Below are 25,310 nucleotides of genomic sequence, written 5' to 3'. Positions count from 1 at the left end.
ATCCTCGACTTCGGCGATGTCATCTACAAAATAGCTTCCAATACTCTACTCAGCAAACTGGATGCAGTTTATCACAGTGCCATCCGTTTTGTTACTAAAGCACCTTATACCACCCACCACTGCGACCTGTATGCTCTAGTCGGCTGGCCCTCGCTACATATTCGTCGCCAGACCCACTGGCTCCAGGTCATCTACAAGTCCATGCTAGGTAAAGCTCCGCCTTATCTCAGTTCACTGGTCACAATGGCAACACCCACCCGTAGCACGCGCTCCAGCAGGTGTATCTCACTGATCATCCCTAAAGCCAAAACCTAATTTGGCCGCCTTTCCTTCCAGTTCACTGCTGCCTGTGACTGGAACGAATTGCAAAAATCGCTGAAGTTGGAGACTTTTTTTATTTCCCTCACCAACTTTAAACATCTGCTATCTGAGCAGCTAACTGATCACTGCAGCTGTACATAGTCAATCGGTATATAGCCCACCCAATTTACCTACCTCATCCCCATACTGTTTTTATTTAATTAAATGTTCTGCTCTTTTGTACACCAGTATGCACCTGCACATGTTCATCTGATCATTTATCACTCTAGTGTTAAACTGCTAAATTGTAATTATCCACTCCTATGGCCTATTTATTGCATACCTCCTCATGCCTTTTGCACACAATGTGTATATATATATAGATTATTTTATTTATTCTACTATGTTATTGACCTGTTTATTGTGTAACTCTGTTGTCTGTTCACACTGCTATGCTTTATCGTGGCCAGGTCTGCGTTGCAGTTGCAAATGAGAACTACTTCTCAACTAGCCTACCTGGTTAAATAAAGGTTAAATAAAAATAAAGATATCGGTCCTAGAGACATCCAACTGTCCTGTGTTCTAGAAAGCCCTTCTAGACAATCAGAAACTAGTGTTCAATAATGTTGTTTATTGTGTTATCCTCAGCTCTGTTGTCCTCTGACATCTTGTTGACTTCAATTAGATCAATAACTGTAAAAATAAAAAAAAACATCCACCCCCTATTCTCCTGATAGCTCTCATTCCTTCTCTCTTTCTCCCTGTGTGATGTTAAGCTGAGAGATCTGCTGACATCCTGAGTTTGGATGCAGGCTCAGAGATGTTGAGTGGCCCGGACCCCTTTAACACACACCCCCTCTCTGACACCCCAGGTAAAGCCCTTTCCCAGCATGCAACATTGTTGTGGAATGAAGTGGCAGGTTCCAGTTGTCTGTCTTTTTCAATTCTTGCACATAGACGTTCCTGAGATGCTCATGTTGGTGGATTGTATACACTACATGGCCTAAAGTATGGAAACCTGCTCGTCGAACATCTCAATACAAAATAATATGAATTTGTTCCCCCTCTTTGCTGCTATAACATCCTCCACTCTTCTGGGAAGGCTTTCCATTAGATGTTGGAACATTTTTGCGGGGACTTGCTTCCATTCAGCCACGAGTATAAGTGAGGTCAGGCACTGATGTTAGGCAATTATGCCTGGCTCGCAGTCAGTTTTCTAATTCATCCCAAAGGTGTTCGCTGGAGTTGAGGTCAGGGCTCTATGCAGGCCAGTCGACAAACCGTTTATAGACCTCGCTTTGTGCATGGGGACATTTGTCATGCTGAAACGGGAAAAGGCCTTCCCCGAACTATTGCCACAAAGTTGGAAGCACAATTGTCTAGAATGTCATTGTATGCTGTAGCATTAAGGTTTCCCTTCACTGGAACTAAGGGGCCTAGACCAAACCATGAAAAACGGCCCCAGACCATTATTCCTCCTCCACCGAACTTTACAGTTGGCACTATGCAGTCAGTCATGTAGTGTTCTCCTGGCATCCGCCAAACCCAGATTCGTCTGTCGGATTGCCTGGTGGTGAAGCTTGATTCATCACTCCAGATAACGCATTTCCACTGCTCCAGGGTCCAATGGTGGCAAGCGTTACACCACTCCAGCCGACGCTTGGCATTGAGCATGGTGATCTTAGACTTGTGTGCGGCTGCTCGGCCAATGGAAAACCATTTCATGAAGCTCCCGGCGAACAGTTATTGTGCTGACGTCACTTCCAGAGGCACTTTGGAACTCGTTAGTGAGTGTTGCAACCGATTTTTGCGCTACATGCTTCGGCACTCTGCAGTCCCTTTCTATGGGCTGTTGTGGCCTTCCACTTCGTGGCTGAGCTATTGTTACTTCTAGACGTTTCCACTTCACAATAACAACACTTACAGTTGATCGGGGCACCTCTAGCAAGGCAAAAATTTTATGAACTGACTTGTAGGGAAGGTGCCATCATTGAAAGTCACAGGTCTTCTTCAGTTGGGGCGGCAGTTAGAGCATTGGACTAGTAACCGAAAGGTTGCAAGATCGAATCCCCGAGCTGACAAGGTCAAAAATGTTGTTCTGTCCCTGAACAAGGCAGTTAACCCACTATTCCTAGGCCGTCATTGAAAATAAGAATTTTTTCTTAACTGACTTGCCTAGTTAAATAAAGGTAAAATAAAAAAGACCATTGACAGTATGTTTGTCTGTGGAGATTGCATGGCTGTGTGCTTGATTTTGTACACCTGTCAGCAACTGAAATAGCCGAATCCCTATTTTCAAGGGATATCCACATACTTTTGACCATGTAGTGTATGTCCTATAGCTTATGTCCTTTTTAAAGCCATTGTTTATATAATGACTCTGAGATTACATGGCTTTGCTCTGTCATGCTATTGTTCCTGTCCTGTTAGCTCAGTAAACGCACTCATTGATTCCCTTTCAGCTCCTATGAATAGAGACTGGATCGCCTCACACTTGTGGACCCGTGCCTCTAACTGCACTGTTGCCTGCTTACCAGAAGGACACATTCTACTTTGTTAATTGGATTGCTGTACTGTAGCCTACCTCTGGAGGTGCCTGCTTCAGAATGCCCTTGTCACTGAGAAAAGTGGGAAAGTTTACCATCACATCTGAGCTCTTCCTTCAGTTGGTAGTTGACTGCTTTTCCAAATGGCACAGGAGCAATACACTGTCTTAGCTCAGTCTGGTCTGTGCAAAGGCCCACAGAGTGGCTCCAGTGACAGTCAGTCAGTGGGGGCTGAGGGGATAAAAGGCAGCTGCAGGGTGTGGTTAATCTTCTCCCCACTAGTCCTCTCCCCACTCACACATTCTTCTACACAGTGTTCTCTATCCATCAGTGCCCTAAGGAAGAGTCAACAACAGGAACTGCATCACTGCTTTTGTAACCTTTATTTATTTGACTAGACAATTCATTTAAGAACAAATTCAAATTTACAATGACGGCCTACATCGGCCAAACCCGGACGACGCTGGGCCAATTGTGCGCCGCGCTATGGGACTCCCAATAATACAGCCTGGATTCAAACCAGGGTGTCTGTAGTGACGCCTCTACCACTGAGATGCAGTGCCTTAGACCCCTGCGCCACTCGAAAGCCCAAATGTCTCTGTTGGGAGAGCACTGCACAGTGTCTGCAGAAGTTCACATAACCACAGGCCAGATGTAAGGACCTCCAAGCCTGTTGCGCCACAGCATATTTCAGAAGGGATGGTCCTATTGTCTAGTTATTCAATTTTCCTAATATGTCATTCTTAAAGGGGATTAGAAAGAGAATCTGTTTCCTCACAGATCAGTGCATGCTGCTGTCTTGTGGTGCCAAACGAGGAGTACACCAGAGCCATACATCTAAATATGGCTCTGGAATGCACAGCTGTTGTGTCATAGCAGTTTGTTAGCATTGACCTATGACCTTTATCCCTTAGTGAAGGGGGCAAATGGGCAGCTGTGCTGTGTCATGTTCTGAGCCCACACCCCCTGCCCAAGGTCCTCTGTCCCCCCCATAGCAGCCAGTCACCTGTAAGTATGTATGGAGAGGTTTTGACCCAGAAGATACTCCCACACGCATGCACCTGGTTTGCACTCAGGCTGTTTGGATGTACTAACCTGCTGGAGAGGCACATATCCTGAAGACAGTTCTCCTGCTTTGTCTGTGACACACCTGGCACACCCAGCAAAGCTGACCTAATAAGGATGCCATCAGTCCGATAGTGCTGGGTGATCCAACACTTTTTCAGTGATGAAAGTGAAGAGTCATGTAAGGACAGTCAGTGATGTCGGCCTAGTCTGGAACGGCGCTGTGATAGCTAACCCCTGGTATGTTTTTTTGTATAGGCTGACATTTTGCTCTTTGAGACTGTTTGGCAATGCTTGTCTGCCATATTGAAATGAATCTGTCAACTAATGACCAAATACAGATGAGATAATGACACTAGCTGCTAGTTGTTTATCTTTGTCTGTTTGATTGGATGGATTTGTGTTTTGATGGTTAAGACGATCAGGGTACACACTCCCTTTTGAAGGCATGTTGTTTCGCTTCACTACCAGTTTGACATGAATGGTATTAATACAGTGGGCCCAGCTGAAATAAACCTGTCCTCTACTCAAGCATGGTCTGTGATCTCTAATATCACACTAGGGTTGATTTAATTTTTTCCTAATCTTTTTTTATGCCCCTCTGCTGAATAGGAAAGCAAGAGGGACAGGGTTGCCTCATGGCAAAACATGACGCAGCCAGTAGAATAATGACAAATCCAAGAACTAACCGTTACTACCCCTTGTGAGCGTTACCCTTTACCAACTAATGCTAATTTTGATAGCATAATTAATTACCATGTTCTAAGTGGTACCTAAATGAGCCTTCATCTCTTTTCTCCCTCTACTCCTACTTTGCTAATGCAAATTCTCCCTCTTTCTATGCCTTTCTCACTCCTGGTCCTCCCTCACCTCTTCCTGTCCCTCTGTTTGGATGGCTCACAGATAAGCTGATTGAGGGACTGAAGTCCCCTGAGACTTGTCTGCTGCTCCCTGACCTTTTGCCCCTGGCTGACCCCTTCAGCAGCTGTGGAGAGGGCAACAGCAATGGTATCAGGCTATCCAGTCTGCATGCCTGTCTCTCCCCTTCCTGTATCCTCTCCAGATATGAGAGATGCTTCTGGTTGTTTATGAACTCATATCAGTCTCCTATACTTTATTACCTGGAGCTTTTTTTATTCCTTCTGTCCTTCTCGTTCATTTCTTTATCCGACCATCTCTCCTGTTCCATTTTCAGCTGCAGCTAAGGCTGATACGTATGTGGACTCTCTGATCCTGGGTCTGGACACAGCCTCAGCCAGCCTGCCAGGTTAGTTTTTACCACTCCTCTGTATCAGCCTTGAATTATAGGTAGTGTTATTACATTATTTCCTTACATCAGTTGGCGTGCATGAATGAACACTCTGTGTGTGAGGTCTGTGTGTGTGCTCTGTGTGTGAGGCCACAATGCATTGGGATAACACAGAGGGATTTGCCTTCACTAAGATTGAGTGAGTGTTATTTCTGCCATCAATGTCATACAGGCATATCAGTCTTAATTCAGGAGCTTAGTTGTGGTTACCTTTGTTTTAACTATTGCTTGGTGTTGAAAGGATCGGGTCATTTATCAGTAGCCTGCTCAAACATGCCCTGCCAGGCTGTGCTGACAGGTTTGCTTGCAGCAGAATATTATTCCCTGTCACCATTTTTTTTTTATTGCTGTTAATTAACGAGACTGTCTGGAATGGTTGTGACAGCGAGCGTCTCGGGTTTATCGCAATGAACCGTTACTATGACGTACTCTTAAGGGTGAACAGGAAAACATTTGCAGTGCACTGTTGATTAGCAGTGATGTTCTGCTCCAGATGAACATGAGCAAAGTGTGAATGTTTGTGTAATGGCTGACATTTCCGACAGCCAGTGAAAATAGGCTGGAGCTGGGGACAAGGAAGCTACTGCTGAGCAATCGAGCATGTCTGCTGCCCCTGGGTTTGACCTCTCCAGGTCATTCAGTGGGCAGTTTATTTTTGCTCAGCTTTTGGTTGTAGTGGAAATCTGCTCCACTAGAGGACACTAATGGACCATGGTCCTGTCATTGGTCCAACTACTACATACAGTACCATTACTAGTCTGGGGTTTGAGCAGGGTAGTACTTGGAGGATACATTTATATTAGGAACACCTCAGAACTGCCTCAATTTGTCGGGGCATGGACTCTATAAGGTATCGAAAGCGTTCTACAGGCATGCTGGCCCATGTTGCTGCAAATGCTTTCCACAGTTGTGTCAAGTTGGCTGGATGTCCTCTGGGTGGTGGATCATGCTTGATACACAGGAAACTTTTGATTGTGAAAAACCCAGCAGTGTTGCAGTTCTTGACACAAACCGGTGTACCTGGAACATTGTATGATAGTAGGTGCCAAGGCACTTAAATATTTTGTCTTGCCCATCACCCTTTGAATGGCACACATACATAATCCATGTCTCAAGGCTTAAAAATCCTTCTTTAACATGTCTCCTACCCTTCATATACACTGATCCAATTTTGAAGTGGATTTAACAAGTTTCATCAATAAGGGATCATAGCATTCACCTGGTCAGTCTGCCATGGAAATAGCAGGTGTTCTTAATGTTTTGTATACTCAGATTATAAGAGGAAGCTCAAATTTACTTTACGTCTGAACTTTTTTCTGTGGGAAGAGGGTGAGCAAGCTTATTAACCCAATGCTTTTTTCCCTGTTTGGGCTAATGGCCTGTTTACTTTCTTTCCTTCTTCCTCCCTACATCCTGTGCCCTTGCCTCTCCTCCCTCAGACCCTCTAGCTGGGGAGGACTCTCTGCTGGGCTGCTCTCTGCTGTCTCACACCTCCACCCCTGGGGTTCAAACTGTCTGTGTACCTCCATCCTCCTGCTCCTCTGCCTCCTGTCTGGATGAGCTGGCTTCTGTCTCATTTGGCACTGCCCAAGCACCTACTGGTAAGACCCTCTCACCAGCTGTCATATACTGTACACTGAGTGTACAAAACATTAGGGACACCTTCATAATATTGAGTTGCACCCCCTTTTGCCCTCAGAACAAACAGCCTCAATATGTCAGGGCATGGACTCTACAACGTGTCGAAAGCGTTCCACATGCTGGCCCATGTTAACTCCAATGCTTCCCACAGTTGTCAAGTTGGCTGGATGTCCTTTGGGTGGTGGACTGTTCTTGATACACACAGAAACTGTTGAGCGTGAAAATCCCAGCAGTGTTGCAGTTCTTGACACTAAAACCTGTGCGCCTAGCTACCATAATACTACCATACCCCATTCAAAGGCACTTACAAAAAATATTTTGCAGCGTTTGCACAAGGTGCTTAATACATGAATTTGGCACTCTGAAATTCAACTACTGGAATACCTTGAAAATCAAACATTTCCTCAAGTTGGCACTTACAAAGTACTTTAATTAAAATGAGATGAAAACATAAAATGATCAATTATGTTAATATTAAAAATATTAGAAAATGTATTGGTCGTGCAAATTAATTTCCAGGCAGTCTACTGAGTTTTATTTCCTCAAGTTTTGCACTCTAGTTGCCAGGAGAGCTCGCTCATTCTACCTACACTGCCACTCAGCCAGGCAGGTACAGAACTGACTGATTAGGTGCCACCAAACGTCACATCAATAGCTAAAATGCTTGTCAAATGTACAGTAGATTCCTCCTGCCTGGCAGGATATTGATGTTTATGAATGAGTTTTGCCAGACTCAACCAAGGATATAGTGGAGGGTGAGGGTAAACACCGTTTACTTACCTTTATATTTGGGAAATGGCGTTTAATCTCCCGGATTTGCCTTGTTAGCAGCGCATTCACTCACTTCTCTGTCCAACGGGAAACTCCGCCTATGATGTATGATGCCGAGAGGTGAAACGAACTACCTCAACCCAGACATAGTGGCAAGTAGCAGAGGGACGCCGCTGATAGTGGAAATTCTTTTAACATCCCTTGTCTGTTGACACGGCAGGAGTCATCTCCCTCCCCAGTGTACAACTGGGAAATAGTCGCTTATATTTCAGTCAGGTGTCTAGCTAGCTAGGTAGTTCAAAGGCTCTGGCTATTAGCCAGGTAGCTAGCTGGCTAGAAGGATGAAGTTAGAAGCTAATGTTGATCTTATCAAACGCACAATTTAATTTTCTTCTCTAATGGGTATAGAATACAATATTTGAGTCTACGAATGGCTTTTTACACCGTCAAAATTCACTTTCCTGTCATTTAGTGAAATATAAAGACATTTTAATAATATGTATACTGAACAAAAATATAAGTGCAACAATTTCAAAGATTTTACTGAGTTAGAGTTCATGTAAGGAAATCAGTCAACATCATCAGTAATGACTTACCACTCATATAGTAAATAAAGTGAAACCCGTATTATTGAGTTGTACCTGTAAGGTAGTGATAACTGCGACTAGAAACAATTGCATAATAGGAACTATAACAAATTGATGATCCTTGAAAGTAAATATTAGTGCTTGAAAAAGTACTTGAATTTGACTTCTACTGTCTATATGAATCCTGATCTTGCCCATTCACCCTCTGAATGGCACACATAAACAATCCATGTCTCAATTGTCTCAAGGCTTAAAAATCCTTCTTTGACCTTTCTTCCCCCCTTCATCTACACTGATTTGAAGTGGATTTAACAAGTGACATCACCTGGATTCACCTGGTCAGTCTGTCATGTTTTGTACACTCAGTGTGTTACCTGTGTGTAAACACCCCTCAGCAAGTCTGACCTCCGACTTATGTTCAGCCAAAACTAAACCTCACGCCTGCAATATCTCTCAGCTTTAACGCCCAGTCAAAACACTAAAATACATGTTCAAAGGAAAGTAACCTTTGAATGTATCTATCATATTAGTAATATCAAGATAAGCCAACTGACCTGTCGGCAGCCTGTATCAACAGCCCTTCATAGTTCAAACAGTGAGGTATTAATTTGTAGCGCTATACAGCAGCCACAGCATTGTGGGATCTTCTGCAGACCCTTGACTCATTTACAAAAGCCACATCAGATGCATGGCTTAGTACTAACGTTGTGACTGCTCTGGCCGCATCTGTCTCTGTACTCCCTGCACCCTCCCCCCACTCGCACTCTTCTGGGCTGCGCTAACCTTCCCCCTCCATCACCCCTTCACCTCCTCTCCTCCACCTGCAGACTCTGCTTACCTCATGTCGGGCTTCCAGCCACCCGAGGCTGGGGAGAAGGGCACTGAGGACGAGTTTGACCCCATCCCTGTGCTCATCTCCAAAAACTCCAACAACCAAGGTATGTAAGGTAGACCAGCAGAATGTAGATAGGGTATGGATCCACGTGTCTCGTTGATCCACACACATCTTCTGAAGACCAGAGTACTGTTCTGTATGAGCTGTCTCCCTCAACCCATATAACCCAAGGTGACCATGAATGAGCACAGCCATCGCTGAGAAGACCCTAGCTAACAACTTAGTTCATCACTTACACCTGATGAGAGCGACTATAGCTGGATTGTGCTGTAACCTTAGCTAGCCCTCATCCTAGCATGCTCTCACATCGGTGGGTTTCTCTTAGCTTTCTCTCATTCACTTTTCATTGGTTGAACGTTGTCAATAAGAATTGGCAGTTCCGATCAAAGGGAGGCACCGTTCTGCAGTTGTTTTGTACAGTCTGTCAGAACAGAAGCACCAAAGGCAGAGGTTGAAGGAGTAGTTCTTCTAGTAGGACGACTTACAATATGTCCTCCCAGCACGCTTTCCCTGAAATGCTGCGGCTGCATATAGATAACCTCAGCTTACTTTCTGTATCTTTCTTTTCTTCTCTTCCCTGTCCCTCATTCACCCCTGTCTGCTCCTGTCATTCTGCTTTCTTCTCTGCTCTCTTTCACCGATTCTCAATTATTTGCCATTATACGTTCTGGCCTCTGTTCTCTGTTAAATTCTTTCTCTAAATATTACTCTCACTCCCGCTCGTTCGCCTTTCTCCCTCTTCTCTCTTCCTTGCTCCCCCCATGTCCTTGTCTCCCGCTCTCTCTCTTTCTGGCACGTTTCAGGTGGTCACTCGCGCAGCAACAGTGGCAGTTCAGAGTCCAGCATCCCCAACATGGCCCGCTCCCTTCTGCTGGTGGATCAGCTCATCGACCTCTAGGGGGGTTGGGAGAGAGAGGTCGAAGGGGCAGCGTGCAATCGTAACACGTAGGGGATGGAGAGGGGGCAGCAGAGGCACTTCTGTAGCACCTTGTGAGGTGAAATGGACTAGTGAACTTTCTCCGGTGTGCCTCCTTGCCCCCCCCCACCATCTCTTGCTTGCCTGATACAATGGTGGCCGTTGGCATTCCCATGTTGATGTAACAACTTTGCATTAACCCCCCACCCTGACACATTGTCTGCTTCTGTCTTGGCTGCACTAGGGTCATTATCACGCTTTCATCAATCTGTCAACATTCCTAATTGTCCTTCCATGCAGATTCAACCCCACCTCATGCACATACTGCCTGGCTTGCCCATAACCCGATTTGTCTTTGCTGGGTTCTACAATGTTTGATCACTTATACAATCCATCCCTGGCATACCTATTTGTCACAGGTCTGACCATGTAACACAACTGTACAGTGCTTCTATCTCTCCTGGTTATCTGTATGCACTCTTCCTGTAGCAGCTATGACCATGTATAGTCTATAGAGCAAAGCAGTTGCCCTTAAGAAAAGCAGATGCTGACTGAACTATCTAGAGCTGCTTGCATTGGACATACAGGGGGGACTAATAATGACAATAAGCTGTCAGTCCTTGGTATTCTGCGGTGTGTTTAACTGTTATCCAACTGCTGTGATCCACTGCTGCCCCCTGGGAATGTTTGGCAGTCTGTTGTAAGATGTCTGCCATTGTAAGCTCATAAGCGCTTGTGCAACGTGCACCGTTACAGTAGACATCTGATCTCTTCAGGCGTCGCCAGCTGCCCCCAAACTGGCGCTGATATTCAGGTCTGGTACAACAACCATCTCCTTTACTGTGCAACCATGTTTATCTTGGCTGTGCTTTACGTAAGAGCTACAATCTGTTTATCTGAAGGTTTCCTGGGATTATTGTTCCTGTGCTGTGAATTTCCTGTAGTCCTCCTTTAAGATTATATTGAGCTGGTGCATTTTTTTCCCTCCCACTATGCCCTTAAGTCTAAGAATTGTCTGGCAAGGTTGATGCAATCGTGGTATTATTCTAAATGTGTGTGATTCATTTGAATGCACTTGTCTTTTGATCATGTGTATTCCAATAAGAGCTTTATTGGGTATATTTGGGTTTGTTTGTTTCTATCCTCGGCACATTGGCAAGGTTAGCAGCTGCGATAGAAAAGGGGTGCCATAATGAGCATGGGAATAAGCATGAGAATAAGACTCGCAGGTACAACAGAAATGTGCAATGATTATTTAATGAGAGTCGGTTGATATTCACCAGTGAGCCAGCAGAGCGAGAACTAGCTGCAGCTTGGGTTTTGTCTGTCTGCTTGTGTTGGGCTGGTGTAGCCATACAGTACAGGCAATCCGTTTCTCTATTTGTTCCATGTGCCTCTGTTGCACATGTTCATAATCATTCATATCCACCTCCCTTTTGTCCGATCTACCCATCCATCCATACCACACAAACACACACACCTTGATGTTGCTTGCCTATGATGTAATGTCCAACTTAAATCTGGACAACTCCATTCCCCACCAACTCTTATGTATATAAAACCACTGTTTCAATGTCCTCATTCTCCCTTTAAAAATGTACTGTAACTACTACTTTGAAAGTGTTTTAATATTTAAAAAAATATATGTTATGAATAAATGTGACTATTGATAGTACTATAGAATGAATGTATGAAGTGAGTCCATATGAAATATATAAAGTTAATAACAAGTACATATACTTGAATGAAAAAAATGTATTTCTGTGTATTATTTATGAAGCTGTATTTAAGAGTACTACCATCCTGTCCCTCCATTTTGTTCACAGTATTTTTGTCTCCTTCTTGGTCTTGTGGAAGACTATTTTAGCATAGGGAAGCAACTAGCACCATGGTTTTAACTATCTTAATTTGGTTGTGTTTCTGAGGATAGCTCTGTGCTTGTTACTTACTGTACCTTATTGAGGTATTGTCATCACACCTCATCCCTGGTTTAGACTTTTTTTCTAGTTTGATTTTCTTTATCTGAGCTGTAGTTTATTTAATAGCTTGAAGGGAATATATTTCTTCCAACTCTTAGAGCCCTCCCTCTGAAAACAGGGTTTATGACGGAAGGGTCTTCCTGATATCTCTGTCCCTTATTGTCCTCCTCCTTTACTGTTAACCCCTAAATGTATCACAAAAGCTATCTAGTCTACCTACTTACAAGTTACATTGCAATTAGTATAATTTGTTGGAAACGGAACCAAAAATTTGTCTTGACTCGTCTTTCTCCTCCTCCCAGCAAGCATAATCAGTGGATGTGATGCACTACATTGTACCCACCCTTGATTGATCTTCTGAGGCATATCAAAATGATACAATATTTCAGAAACTGAAATGCAACCCGTATAATGCATGTCAAAAAGTTGTTTCCATACTTGGAAAGTATACAAAGCAAAATGATACATTTCCGTTGATGTTACTGCTAGTATCTTTGAGATAAAACATTGTTTTACCCCTCCTCACCAAACCCATATATTGTACAGAAATTGGCCTGTGGAATCTGAAGTGTATGGACAAATAATCAGTAAAGCTACTCTTGTTTCTTTTTTTATTCATTTTTCTCTCTGATCTACTTGTTGTACAGTTCAGTCTTCTGCAGGTTTTAGTGTAGCTAACCTATGCAATTCTACAGTAGTGCTCATATTGTTCTAAGACACCACAGTGTTGTATTCAGTAGAGGTCTAGCCTTGCCAGTAGAGTTTCAATTGTGTTGCTGTGAAACGGCTGTACCTAGTGTGTTTGCTAGGGGAAACGGTGACAAGTATAATTTGATTAGATGTAAACTGTTGACATGAACAGCAAATGTTAATATGTGAAAGCTAAGAGTTATCTAGTGTGTACCTTCTATTTTTATGAAATAAGAAAAAAATAAAACAAAGGGACCTTAAATAAACATGTAAATGTGGACATAACTAGTCTTCTTGGTGTCTTTCAGTTCACCAGTAGGAAATGTAGTTCAATATATGCTAGTGTTATGAGATGATTGGACGAGCAAGTAGCTATAGGCACAGTATGCATCCTTTGGCTGGTTAACACAGTCTGTTGCTTAGTCACACACCCACATAATTCACTTCCCTAACAATGTCAAGGCTCACACTTCAGACAGCGAATGCTGTCAGTAAGGCAGCTCATAAATGCGCGAATGGCTTTCAGAGGCCTCCGCGTTTTGAAACAAAAATAAATAATGTTGCCCTATTGATCGAAACACAGTTCTCATTGACGCTACAGTATGGAAGTGCCCAATCATCCTATTACACCTTGGTGCTCACTTAGTTAAGCAACTAACACACTTAATTAACACACTGCACTCTTACATGGGGTTGAGGGCTCTCACTGACTAGAACTCACACACCTAGCTTCTTGCCTTTCAATCCAGTGGGAGGTTGAGAAGTTAAGAGCTACAGTTCTACCTCTTCTCTTACTCACACCCTGCCCAGCTCTTTGCCTTCTGAATGACTTTGAACTGTGCCCTACAATGGCTGCCACTAACCCTATACCTCTGGAGCTGCTCCTGCTACCTGCACTACCAAGGTAAGACTGCCCCTGTTTCTGCCCCCCTCTCTCTTTGTTTCTGTGTCTGCTCCTGTGAATCCTCTCACTCCTTCTTTCCATAGGTCCACTTCCTTCTTATCAAGTCCCTATATATTTATATAACTTACTAATTACAACCCTAAATCTGACATCTTTACTTGCTCTGTAATGGTACATGGAATTGTTTTGATGAGGTATTGAGTGTATATGCTTAGGGAATGTTGCAGGTCTGCTGAAATCAATTAGTGGAAACAATGTATTTTGTTGTGGTGATAGTGCTGAATAGTCTTGTCTGTCACATTGTGTTGTACAGAGTAGAACATGTTGTGTTTTTGATGTAGTTGTGCTGGCTTGCTGCTGTTGGACCATTGTGCTGTTATTGCTGTTTCCATGGTGTTTACTTGTTTGCAGTAGAGCTGTAGTACTTGTCATTTTTGGGATTGACCTAATTGATGGTCCGTTAGACCAAAGGACCACAGACCGTAGTGTTCAGAGCTGCGAGAGGTTTCTCAATGTCAACTCAATTGCTGTATCATCTTGTCTCCATTTACACATCTCAAGTCTTATCCATTACTCTGTGCCTTCTCTCCTCTGCAGAGCTGAAAGGGGTGAGTAATGGTTACTCTGTGCTGGACGAGGGGGGTTCTGAAATTGAGCTGCCTGGAGAAGGTCACAGAGCAAACGAAGGCTGTATCCACTCCAGCAATGATGAGGAGGAAGACGACAGAGTGAAGGAGGAGCAGGGCAGGAGGGCCAGTGAGAGTGATGTGGTTCATGACTGCAGTGGCTCCAGACCTTTGCTGCTGGATTCAGATGAAGAGGAGGAGCAGGGGTCTGAATTACTCCTCACATCCTCCCAGCCATCCCTATCACACCCACAACTCTCCACTTCCTCCCACCAACCTACCCCATCCCTCTGTGCCCCATCCCTGAATCATTCCCACCAGATGCCACAGCAAGCCAGGGTGGTTGAGGTTGTCCCTGATGTCTTCTTCAAATCCCCCTTCAGGATTGAACAAGAGGCAGGCGACGTGTTCGCAAATGCCCCCTTCCAACGTCCCCCTGTTGTGGCTCAACAGCATCCAGACGTCTTCCTGCAGGCCCCCTTTGTGAAGCCCAAGACCCAGCACCCTCACCCAGCTGTGGTTCACCCTGTGGCCCCTGAACCAGCCCTCTTGAGCCAGGTGGCCACACAGCCTTTCCGCCCACAGGCCCTGGCCAAGTACTCCCGACACTTTGAGGGCCCCTTGCCTCACCAACCTGTGACAGCTCAGAGGGTGGTGTCCAATGTGAGCAGGCAAGCTGCTGTGGGCCCCTTACACTCCTGGACTTCAGAGGTGAACTCAGTAGACCCCTTTGTCTCTGCGCCCTTTCACATCAAGGCCCCACAAGAAAAGCCCTGAAAGATCCCATCCTTCCCTACAGGGAAGCGGAGCCCACACCTGTGCACACTACACTAAGGCATACACACTGTATGCTGTCACCTGCACCGGGGCTGGACTGCAAGGCAGCATAGAACTCTTAAGATCTTGTCCTTACAAACTTCAAACATTCTAGATATTGAGCAAGGTCATGGATGTGTTTTTTTGCTGCAGTAGAATTGAGGTGGGTCCTCATTTATAAATGCTGTGTACACACAAAATATGCCCCAAAACATGCATGCAGCAGTTTAAGCAAAAGTTGTCATTTATAAAAACTGAACTTGACGTGAGAATGTGATTATCCTGCCTCCATGCGTATGCAGTTTCAAGTGGTTGAATTTTTGCATTGCAATTAAGGGAAAAGTAGCGTAGTAGCCTTGTGCATGAATACAGTGGCCTTCAGAAAGTATTCATACCCCTTGACTTATTCCACATTTAGTGAATTATGTGAAGCCTGAATTCTAAATGGATCTTTACCCATCTACACACAATAACCTATGACAGTGAAAACATGTTTATAGAAATGTTGCTTATTTATTGAAAATTAAATACAGAAATCTCATTTACATAAGTATTCACACCCCTGAGTCAATACATACCTTATCTTTATTGGTAAGTCTAAGAGCTTTGCACACCGTAAATGTACAGTATTTGCACATTCTTTTAAAATTATATTGTTTGGTGATCTTTGCTAGACAGACATTTTAAGTCTTGCCATAGATTTTCACGCTGATTTAAGTCAAAACTGTAACTAGGCCACTCGGGAACATTCAATGTTGTCTTGGCCTTCTGAAAGGTGAATTTGTCTGTTGGAAAGCAGACTGAGTCAGGTTTTCCTCTAGGATTTTGCCTGCGCTTACCTCTAGTATATTTTTATTCCCCAAAAACTCCCTAGTCCTTGCCATTGACGAGCATACCCATCATGATGCAGCCACCACCATGCTTGAAAATATAGTGATACTCAGATGTGTTGTGTTGGATTTTCCTCAAATATAACGCTTTGTATTCAGGATATAAAGTACATTTCTTTGCCACATTTTTGGCAGTTTCTTGCAAACAGGATGCATGTTTTGGAATATTTTTTATTCTGTACAGGCTTTTGTCATTTAGGTTACTCTTGTGGAGTAGCTACAATGTTGATCCACCAAGCTCAAAGGGATATTCAATGCTTGTTTATTTTTACCCATCTACCAATAGGTGCCTTGCTTTGCGAGAGATTTTAAAACCTCCCTGGTCTTTGTGGTTGAATATGTGTTTGAAATTCACTGCTCAACTGAGGGACTTTACACTTATCTGTATGTGTAGTGTACAGCGATGAGATGGTCACTAAAAAAAATTCTGTTAAACTATTGCACAGTGTGAGTCCATGGAACTTGTGACTTAAGACTATTTTTATTTAGGTTGCCATAAAAGATGACTCAAGCTTTTCATTTTTTTATTAATTTGTTAACATTTCAACTTTCACATTATGGGGTATTGTGTGTAGCCCAGTGAGACAATCTCAATTTAATTCATTGTAAATTCAGGCTGTAAAATAAAATAGCCAAATGTGGAAAAATTCAAGGGGTGTGAATACTGAATTCTGAAGTCACTGTATATAATAATACTCAAATTCATAACAAAAACAGGTAGCTAAATATAACAAGATACAGTAATTTGTCATTAGTGAGATGAACAAAAATTTATTTTCTTTGCATTCTAAAATAATTAGAAAAGTAATTTTAAATTTCCATGATCATTTCATAATTAATAATCACCTTTTCTGACTAATGGCTTCATATTCACAAAATTGCCTATAGGCCTAAAGCAAGTTATTATAGGCTACAATTTATCCAATTTCTCAATTGATTAAACCCACTTTACAATAGTAAATAGATGGGCTATTTCAAGTATTTTGCTCTATGCAATCTGACGTAAAGCTCAGTTTAACGGTGGAAGAGACGGTTCCTTTTCCATTAACGTTTGTAGGCTACCTCTGAATACTGTGCTGTCAAATTTCTCGGGTAGACAATATTTCATTTATAAACATGCATACACCGAGTACACAAAACATTAAGAACACCTTCCTAATATTGAGTTGCACCACTTTTTGCCCTCAGAACAGCCTCATTTCGTCGGGGCATGGTCTCTACAAGGTGTCGAAAGCATTCCACAAGAATGCTTCCCACAGTTGTCAAGTTGGCTGGATGTCATTTGGGTGGTGGACCATTCTTGATACACACGGGAAACTTGAGTGTGAAACCCAGAAGCGTTGCAGTTCTTGACACATTGGTGCGCCTGGGCTGGCACCTACTACCATACCCTGTTAAGAGGCATTTAACTATTTTGTCTTGCCCATTCACCCTCTGAATGGCACACATACAAATCATGTCTCAAATCCATCTTTAACGTGTCTCCTCCCCTTCAGCTACACTGATTGAAGTAAATGTGGCATCAATAAGGGATCATAGCTTTTACCTGAAATTCACCTGGTCAGTCTGTCATGGAAAGAGCAGGTGTTCTTAATGTTTTGTACACTCGGTGTATAGGCTTATCATAACCATTGCAGAATACATTCCTTACCTTTTCTGTCCAAGTTGAGTTCATATTTCTGACACAACCATACAATAAATGCCTTTAAATGCAGTTTTACACAATTCCGGACATTTAATCCTAGTAAAAAATCCCTGTTTTAGGTCAGTTAGGATCACCACTTTTATTTAAAAAACGTGAAATGTCAGAATAGTAGAGAATTATTTATTTCAGCTTTTATTTCTTTCATCATATTCCCAGTGGGTCAGAAGTTTACCTAAACTCAATTAGTATTTGGTAGCATTCCCTTTAAATTGTTTAACTTGGGTCAAACCTTTTGGGTAGCCTTCCACAAGCTTCCCACAATAAATTGGATGAATTTTGGCCCATTCCTCCTGACAGAGCTGAGTCAGGTTTGTAGGCCTTGCTCGCACACGCTTTTTCAGTTCGGCCCACAAATTTTCTATAGGATTGAGGTCAGGGCTTTGTGATGGCCACTCCAATACCTTGACTTTGCTGTCCTTAAGCCATTTTGCCACAACTTTGGAAGTCTGCTTGTGGTCATTGTCCATTTGGAAGACCCACTTGCGACCAAGCTTTAAATTCCTGACTGATGTCTTGAGATGTTGCTTCGATTTATCCACATCATTTTCCTCCCTCATGATGACATCTATTTTGTGAAATGCACCAGTCCCTCCTGCTTCAAAGCACCCCCACAACATGATGCTGCCACCCCCGTGCTTCACAGTTGGGACGTTGTTCTTCGGCTTGCAAGCCTCCCCCTTTTTCCTCCAAACATAACGATGGTCATTATTGCCAAACAGTTCTATTTTTGTTTCATCAGACCAAAGGACATTTCTCCAAAAAGTACAAGGTTTGTCCCTATGTGCAGTTGCAAACCGTAGTCTGGCTTTTTTATGGTTGTTTTGGAGCAGTGGCTGCTTCCAAGCTGAGCGGCCTTTCAGGTTATGTCGATATAGAACTTGTTTTACTGTGGATATAGATACTTTTTTGTACCCGTTTTCACCAGCATCGTCACAAGGTCCTTTGCTGCTGTTCTGGGATTGATTTGCACTTTTCGCATCAATGTACGTCCATCTCTAGGAGACAGACCATGTCTCTTTCCTGAGCGGTATGACCGATGCGTGGTCCCATTGTGTTTATTGTGTACTATTGTTTGTACAGATGAACGTGGTACCTTCAGGCGTTCGGAAAATGCTCCCAAGGATGAATCAGACTTGTGGAAGTCTCTTTTTTTTCTGTCTTTCTGATGTCTGTGCAAAGAGGCACTGCGTTTGAAGGTAGGCCTTGAAATACAGCCACAGGTACACCTCCAATTGACTCAAATGATGTCAGAAGCTTCTAAAGCCATGACATAATTTTCTGTAATTTTCAAAGCTGTTTAAAGGCGCAGTCAACTTGGTGTATGTACATTTCTAACCCACTGGAATTGTGACAGTGAAATAATCTGTCTGTAAACAATTGTTGGAAAAATTCCTTGTGTCATGTACAAAGTAGATGTCCTAACCGATTTGCCAAAACTATAAGAAATTTGTGGAGTGGTTGAAAAACAAGTTTTAATGACTCCAACCTAAGTGTGTGTAAACTTCTGACTTCAACTGTATACTGCATATCCCGTTCTGGGCTCAACCGCTCAAATTTGACCCTCTACTCTTATACTTAGTCCATTCCCCATTGCTCTGAGATGCCAGTAAGAATTCCCATGACAGCGCTGGTCTCAGGGTGATGAGAGGAAGGCCTCCTTTAGTGGTTCCTCTGTGTCTTATACTTCTGATATTTTGGAAGTAATCTGATGAGCATTTTAGCCCATTGAGTGGGGTACACTTTTTTTACTAGGTAGGTTAAATGTACCTCTAGCAGTGCGGTCATATTTGATCATGTATTATAATGTTAATCAGATGCTGGATTGTTTGAGTTTTAGCCTTTTTTTGATCCTTCACTGATTGCTATCTTAATCACTATTAGTTGTTTTACATGGTCACGTGACTGTCAGTACAGAACATACCTTAGGTGAAAGGTCAGAGTTTCTCCTTACGCTTGTCCTTTCTTGTGGGTGCCTCTGCTGTATTTGTTTGTTGGTTTACTTTAATTTTGGACTGAGCAGGTTGCTAATGCTGTAGAAGTGAAGCCTTAAGTCCTCCACTCTCACAATCAGCACCTCTGCTACACTCCCAATCAGCATCTAATGCTATGTTCACTGGAACTCTATACATTCACAATCATGTTCTCAATCCGCACTTCTACATTATACCTGCACTTGAGTCACCGATTCAAGATTTGTAAATGTGATGTAGTTAAGCCTTGTTCACACTGCAGGACTTAATGCTCAAATCGTTTTCGTTTTTCAAATCTGTTTTGGAATACGGACTGTCCAAACAGCAAGTTACAAGTGACCATGTGTTCAGATAAGTCATTTCCTGAAATGGCTATGCAAGTGTGTGTGTGCACAGTGTTAGGGTGATTGGTGGTGCTCGTGCTTCCTATCACTCAGAAGTTATGTAGCAAGCTAAGGTGACAACAATAGATGCAGTAAAGAGATCAATAGAATTTGACTAAAACAATGGAAACCGCGTAGGGGGGGATGCTGTGGGGGAAAGATCCCACACTTTATTTGATTTATTAGGATCCCCCTTAGCCGACACATGGCAACAGCTAGTCTTACTGGGGTCCGACACAACGAAAAAGCCATTAAAATGTACATACATTTAAAAACATTAACATGTAGTGTATCAGTTACACACATGTCAGTACATACACCCAAGTAGAATCACCTCATTTACTGCATGTAAACCTGCCATTAACAGTTCCCGTTGCTTTGAATGTTAATCATAATGTAGGAATACTTTTAGAGCTGCAAAGGATATAAGATGAACCAACTTTCAAAAAAGTCCTTTTTGGCTAGCCACAGCAGTCAGCTAGGTAGCTGTTTAGCGTTCTAGTACATTCACTCATTTGTTTGTAAACAACAAGCTAGTTAGCTACCACATTCTTGTCATGTCAAGAGTAGCTAGCAAGTAACAAGATATACCAAATAACAGTAAAAACCACTTGATGGCAAATTTAGATTTGACCGTTCAGACTTAATTCGCATGGACAGGAATCAGATTTGTATCTGATTTCAAACCATCTACGAAGGTGTTTTCAAATGTGGCTTGAAATATGATTCCATGTGCTTTTTGGCTGTTCAGACTGCAGGAAAAATAAAAGATTAGAATTGGATATGCCGAAAAATAGGATTTGAGTCATTTCAAACTACCAGTGTGAACAAGGCTTTAGTTTAGACCAATGGCACGTCACACTATTTCTACCTTTTAGAATCAGCACCCCCTAGCAGAGCATACCAGAATAACTACAACCCTTGTCAAGCACCTCAAGCGAAACACAGTTGAACCGTAACTTTCACTTGTGGCGTCAGACACCTACCTACACATGCTCAAAATACTCTTCCAAGTAAATGGTCAACACATGGTTTCATCATAAACCCGTAAGGGTTACCTTTTTGCTCTTCTATACCAGATTTTGCATTCCTTCTGTTTTTGTTTTCTCCATAGCCATATGAAATGCTGATATGGTCTTCTGCTGACTATTCAATAATCTTGAAGCACTTTTCAATGTTTGCTATCCACGACTCTGCATATTACCTGGTCATGGTGGGGACCAAGAGAGGTTTTAAACTACTTGATCCAAAGTAAGGACCGCTGTCTTAAAATGAGTTATTAATTATTTGTTTTATTACTGTGTACTTTGTATGTTTGTTAATCTGCAGTGCAAATGAAGAATGCACACTGCATCAGCAGTAATAATTTACTCGACAATAGTTTGTTTTAGCAACTATAGTATTTACACAGTAGCGTTGATAGGAATTAGCTTGCAAAAAAACGAATAGTGTGCCAGAAGTTAGATATTGTAATTTACTCTGCCAATTGTCCATAGGGTTGGTCATTGTGCAACAACAAAAAACAAATAGAACATACATCTAATAGAACATACATTTAAAGACTTTCCAAAGTGGGTATGTTGTAGTAGACCCGCTTACCTCGTGTCAAAATATAATTCCTGCAAGTGCACCACCACACTTGCACACCAAAATAGCATAAACTTGTGGGCAACTTTTTATTTTGACATGAGGTAAGCAGAGAGGAACTGATCTCCAAGGAACTCTACAAAGACCACAAGGAGTCTACAAAGACCCACGTTTGGAAATGCTTTTTAATTATACGTTAAATTCATGTTCTTTAATTCCCCCTGCATAAAGACTATGCCTACAGACAATCGACAGAGTAAGTTGAAATTGAATTTTATTTCACTTCTGTCTTCCGGCTAACTAACATTTGTTTGCCAGCTAATTGCTATTGTGTGAAGTTTAGTTGTTAAAATCGTTCTTTTGTATGTCAATTCCTGAACATAATATCAAGTCTTTGACTCTCTTTGATTTATGAATGACATGTATAGGAAAGAACAGTGGCTGATTTTATACAGCAAGCCTCACCTGCTGAAACCTAAAATTACCCATATCAAAATACTTGTCATGCAAAGTTTGCATTTGATGAACACAAATTTGTTGTATGTCCTTATGTAAAGATAAATAAATGAATGCAAAGCAAGTCATTTTAATAGTTTTAATTGATGTTGCATTTGTTTATCATCATGAGACACACCCATATGTAATGAATGTTATAAGATGCACCTTTCATCTACCTTGTGGTTGTGTATCATCATAGGAAGGCAATACACAATTTGCTTACATAAAAATACAAGGACGGTTTCCGCCCTCAGCGGAGTTTACGGAAATTGAGTCACTGTTTAGAAACATCACAAACATGGTGACTTACAGGCAGGTCAGGAGGTTGTTGGGTATTTCTCTTAAGAATTTCAAGTCTAAGTTTTCCTCTCTGTGGATTCGTTGAGTACTGAAGATATCTATTAAGCTGTAGGAATGCATGTTTTCACGTTATTTCTATCACTTCATGTTCCTCAACTAATTAGTAAGTAAGCCGCTAGCTAACGTTAGCTAGCTATAGGAGCTCTTATTAGTTTCATAACCCACCGCATAAGGAGGTGGTTCTGATTTGTACGTTTGCTTCAAAAACGCTAAAGGAAGACCAGGAAGACCAGTATAGGCAAGGCACTGGAGCCCACATATACTTCAAAAAACTGTAAGGATAAGCAATGAAGCCAGTGTCTCTTGTTCAATGGTGGAGTACCTTGACTGACACGAGTTGAACTTACGGGAGAAGAAACTGACGGACCGATCCACTCCCTCTTCATCTTCCTGCAAAAGAACTGCACCCACCCCCACTGTACTAGCGTCTACCTCCAACTTAAAAGGCTTATCAAAGTTGGGGCGGCAAGCACTGGGACACTACAAAGTAGCACTTTGGCAAACTCAAAAGCATAGTTACAGTCCTGGTACCACTTACAGTGCCTTGCGAAAGTATTCAGCCCCCTTGAACTTAGCGACCTTTTGCCACATTTCAGGCTTCAAACATAAAGATATAAAACTGTATTTTTTTGTGAAGAATCAACAAGTGGGACACAATCATGAAGTGGAACGACATTTATTGAATATTTCAAACTTTTTTAACAAATCAAAAACTGAAAAATTGGGCGTGCAAAATTATTCAGCCCCTTTACTTTCAGTGCAGCAAACTCTCTCCAGAAGTTCAGTGAGGATCTCTGAATGATCCAATGTTGACCTAAATGACTAATGATGATAAATACAATCCACCTGTGTGTAATCACGTCTCCGTATAAATGCACCTGCACTGTGATAGTCTCAGAGGTCCGTTAAAAGCACAGAGAGCATCATGAAGAACAAGGAACACACCAGGCAGGTCCGAGATACTGTTGTGAAGAAGTTTAAAGCCGGATTTGGATACAAAAAGATTTCCCAAGCTTTAAACATCCCAAGGAGCACTGTGCAAGCGATAATATTGAAATGGAAGGAGTATCAGACCACTGCAAATCTATCAAGACCTGGCCGTCCCTCTAAACTTTCAGCTCATACAAGGAGAAGACTGATCAGAGATGCAGCCAAAAGGCCCATGATCACTCTGGATGAACTGCAGAGATCTACAGCTGAGGTGGGAGACTCTGTCCATAGGACAACAATCAGTCGTATATTGCACAAATCTGGCCTTTATGGAAGAGTGGCAAGAAGAAAGCCATTTCTTAAAGATATCCATAAAAAGTGTCGTTTAAAGTTTGCCACAAGCCACCTGGGAGACACACCAAACATGTGGAAGAAGGTGCTCTGGTCAGATGAAACCAAAATTGAACTTTTTGGCAACAATGCAAAATGTTATGTTTGGTGTAAAAGCAACACAGCTCATCACACTGAACACACCATCCCCACTGTTAAACATGGTGGTGGCAGCATCATGGTTTGGGCCTGCTTTTCTTCAGCAGGGACAGGGAAGATGGTTAAAATTGATGGGAAGATGGATGGAGCCAAATACAGGACCATTCTGGAAGAGAACCTGATGGAGTCTGCAAAAGACCTGAGACTGGGATGGAGATTTGTCTTCCAACAAGACAATGATCCAAAACTTAAAGCAAAATCTACAATGGAATGGTTCAATAATAAACATATCCAGGTGTTAGACTGGCCAAGTCAAAGTCCAGACCTGAATCCAATCGAGAATCTGTGGAAAGAACTGAAAACTGCTGTTCACAAATGCTCTCCATCCAACCTCACTGAGCTCGAGCTGTTTTGCAAGGAGGAATGGGAAAAAATGTCAGTCTCTCGATGTGCAAAACTGATAGAGACATACCCCAAGCGACTTACAGCTGTAATCGCAGCAAAAGGTGGCGCTACAAAGTATTAACTTAACTTAAGGGGGCTGAATAATTTTGCACGCCCAATTTTTCAGTTTTTGATTTGTTAAAAAAGTTTGAAATATCCAATAAATGTCGTTCCACTTCATGATTGTGTCCCACTTGTTGTTGATTCTTCACAAAAAAATACAGTTTTATATCTTTGTTTGAAGCCTGAAATGTGGCAAAAGGTCGCCGAATACTTTCGCAAGGCACTGTAAATGGTACTTTGGGACTAAGCATGGATGTAAGGGGAGCTACTACTGTCGAATAATTCTTAAAGAATGTATCTAGTACCCTACCATCCCCAGGAATCTGCGCAACTGGCGGCGAGTCGTGGGAGCAGGAAAAGCAACAATTGCTTCCACTTTGCCAGTTACTGGGCGCACTTGACCACGTCCCACCTGCTTCCCTAAGTCTCACAGTAGCCTTCCCAAACTCACACTTGGCCAAATTGAGGGTTAAAAAAGCATTCTCCAACCACTGAAACACACTTTTCAAGGTGGTGTGATGATCAGACCAAGCAGACGAATGAATCACCACATCGTCAAGGTAAGCAGTACAATATGGAACATCTGCGAACACAATGTTAACTGGGCACTGAAAAGTAGCAGGTGCATTACACATTCCAAATGGCATCACATTGTATTGTACGACGTTATCAGGTGTAACGAAAGCCGAGATGTCAGAAGAGGCACCTGCCAGTAACCTTTTAGCAAATCTAACTTATGCAGCAGAGCCAATTCTATCAATGCAGTCATCTAAGCGTGGTAGAGGAAAATAATCAGACTTCGTAACGGCATTTACGTGGCGATAGTCCATACATAAGTGGGACATACCGTCAGCCTTAGGAACGAGAATACACAGGGAACTCCAGGAGCTGTTACTGGTTTTGCCATGTCATTCTGTAATAAATAAGCTCACTTTTCATTACCTCC

At 42.4% G+C, this 25,310-nt stretch overlaps 1 protein-coding gene across 50 annotated transcripts in view; it reads left to right on the top strand.

Moving 5' to 3' along the window:
* The window catches only part of LOC110525655 (AP2-associated protein kinase 1), a 40,276-nt gene extending 18,116 nt beyond the window's left edge, over positions 1 to 22,160 (top strand). For 2 of the 50 annotated variants that reach the window (XM_090237467.1, XM_021605979.3), the window contains 8 exons: positions 1,077 to 1,172; positions 4,815 to 4,919; positions 5,107 to 5,178; positions 6,660 to 6,821; positions 8,523 to 8,557; positions 9,047 to 9,157; positions 9,918 to 10,109; positions 14,201 to 16,371. In XM_090237467.1, the coding sequence (XP_090093593.1) occupies positions 1,077 to 1,172; positions 4,815 to 4,919; positions 5,107 to 5,178; positions 6,660 to 6,821; positions 8,523 to 8,557; positions 9,047 to 9,157; positions 9,918 to 10,109; positions 14,201 to 14,206 (779 nt within the window). In that variant the 3' untranslated portion in view covers positions 14,207 to 16,371. Of the gene's footprint in view, positions 1 to 1,076; positions 1,173 to 2,762; positions 4,443 to 4,814; positions 4,920 to 5,106; positions 5,179 to 6,659; positions 6,822 to 8,522; positions 8,558 to 9,046; positions 9,158 to 9,917; positions 12,980 to 14,200 lie in introns of those variants that run through there. The other 48 variants (XM_090237475.1, XM_021605981.3, XM_090237466.1 and 45 more) reach the window with 32 other exon arrangements.
* The last annotated feature ends 3,150 nt before the right edge of the window (positions 22,161 to 25,310 follow it).

This window comes from Oncorhynchus mykiss, chromosome 6 (assembly GCF_057628025.1).
Source record: "Oncorhynchus mykiss isolate SJ-2025 chromosome 6, ASM5762802v1, whole genome shotgun sequence".
Lineage (NCBI taxonomy): Eukaryota > Metazoa > Chordata > Actinopteri > Salmoniformes > Salmonidae > Oncorhynchus > Oncorhynchus mykiss.
The sequence above is the reverse complement of the archived record's forward strand: the minus strand, read 5'-3'. Positions and strand labels throughout refer to the sequence as shown.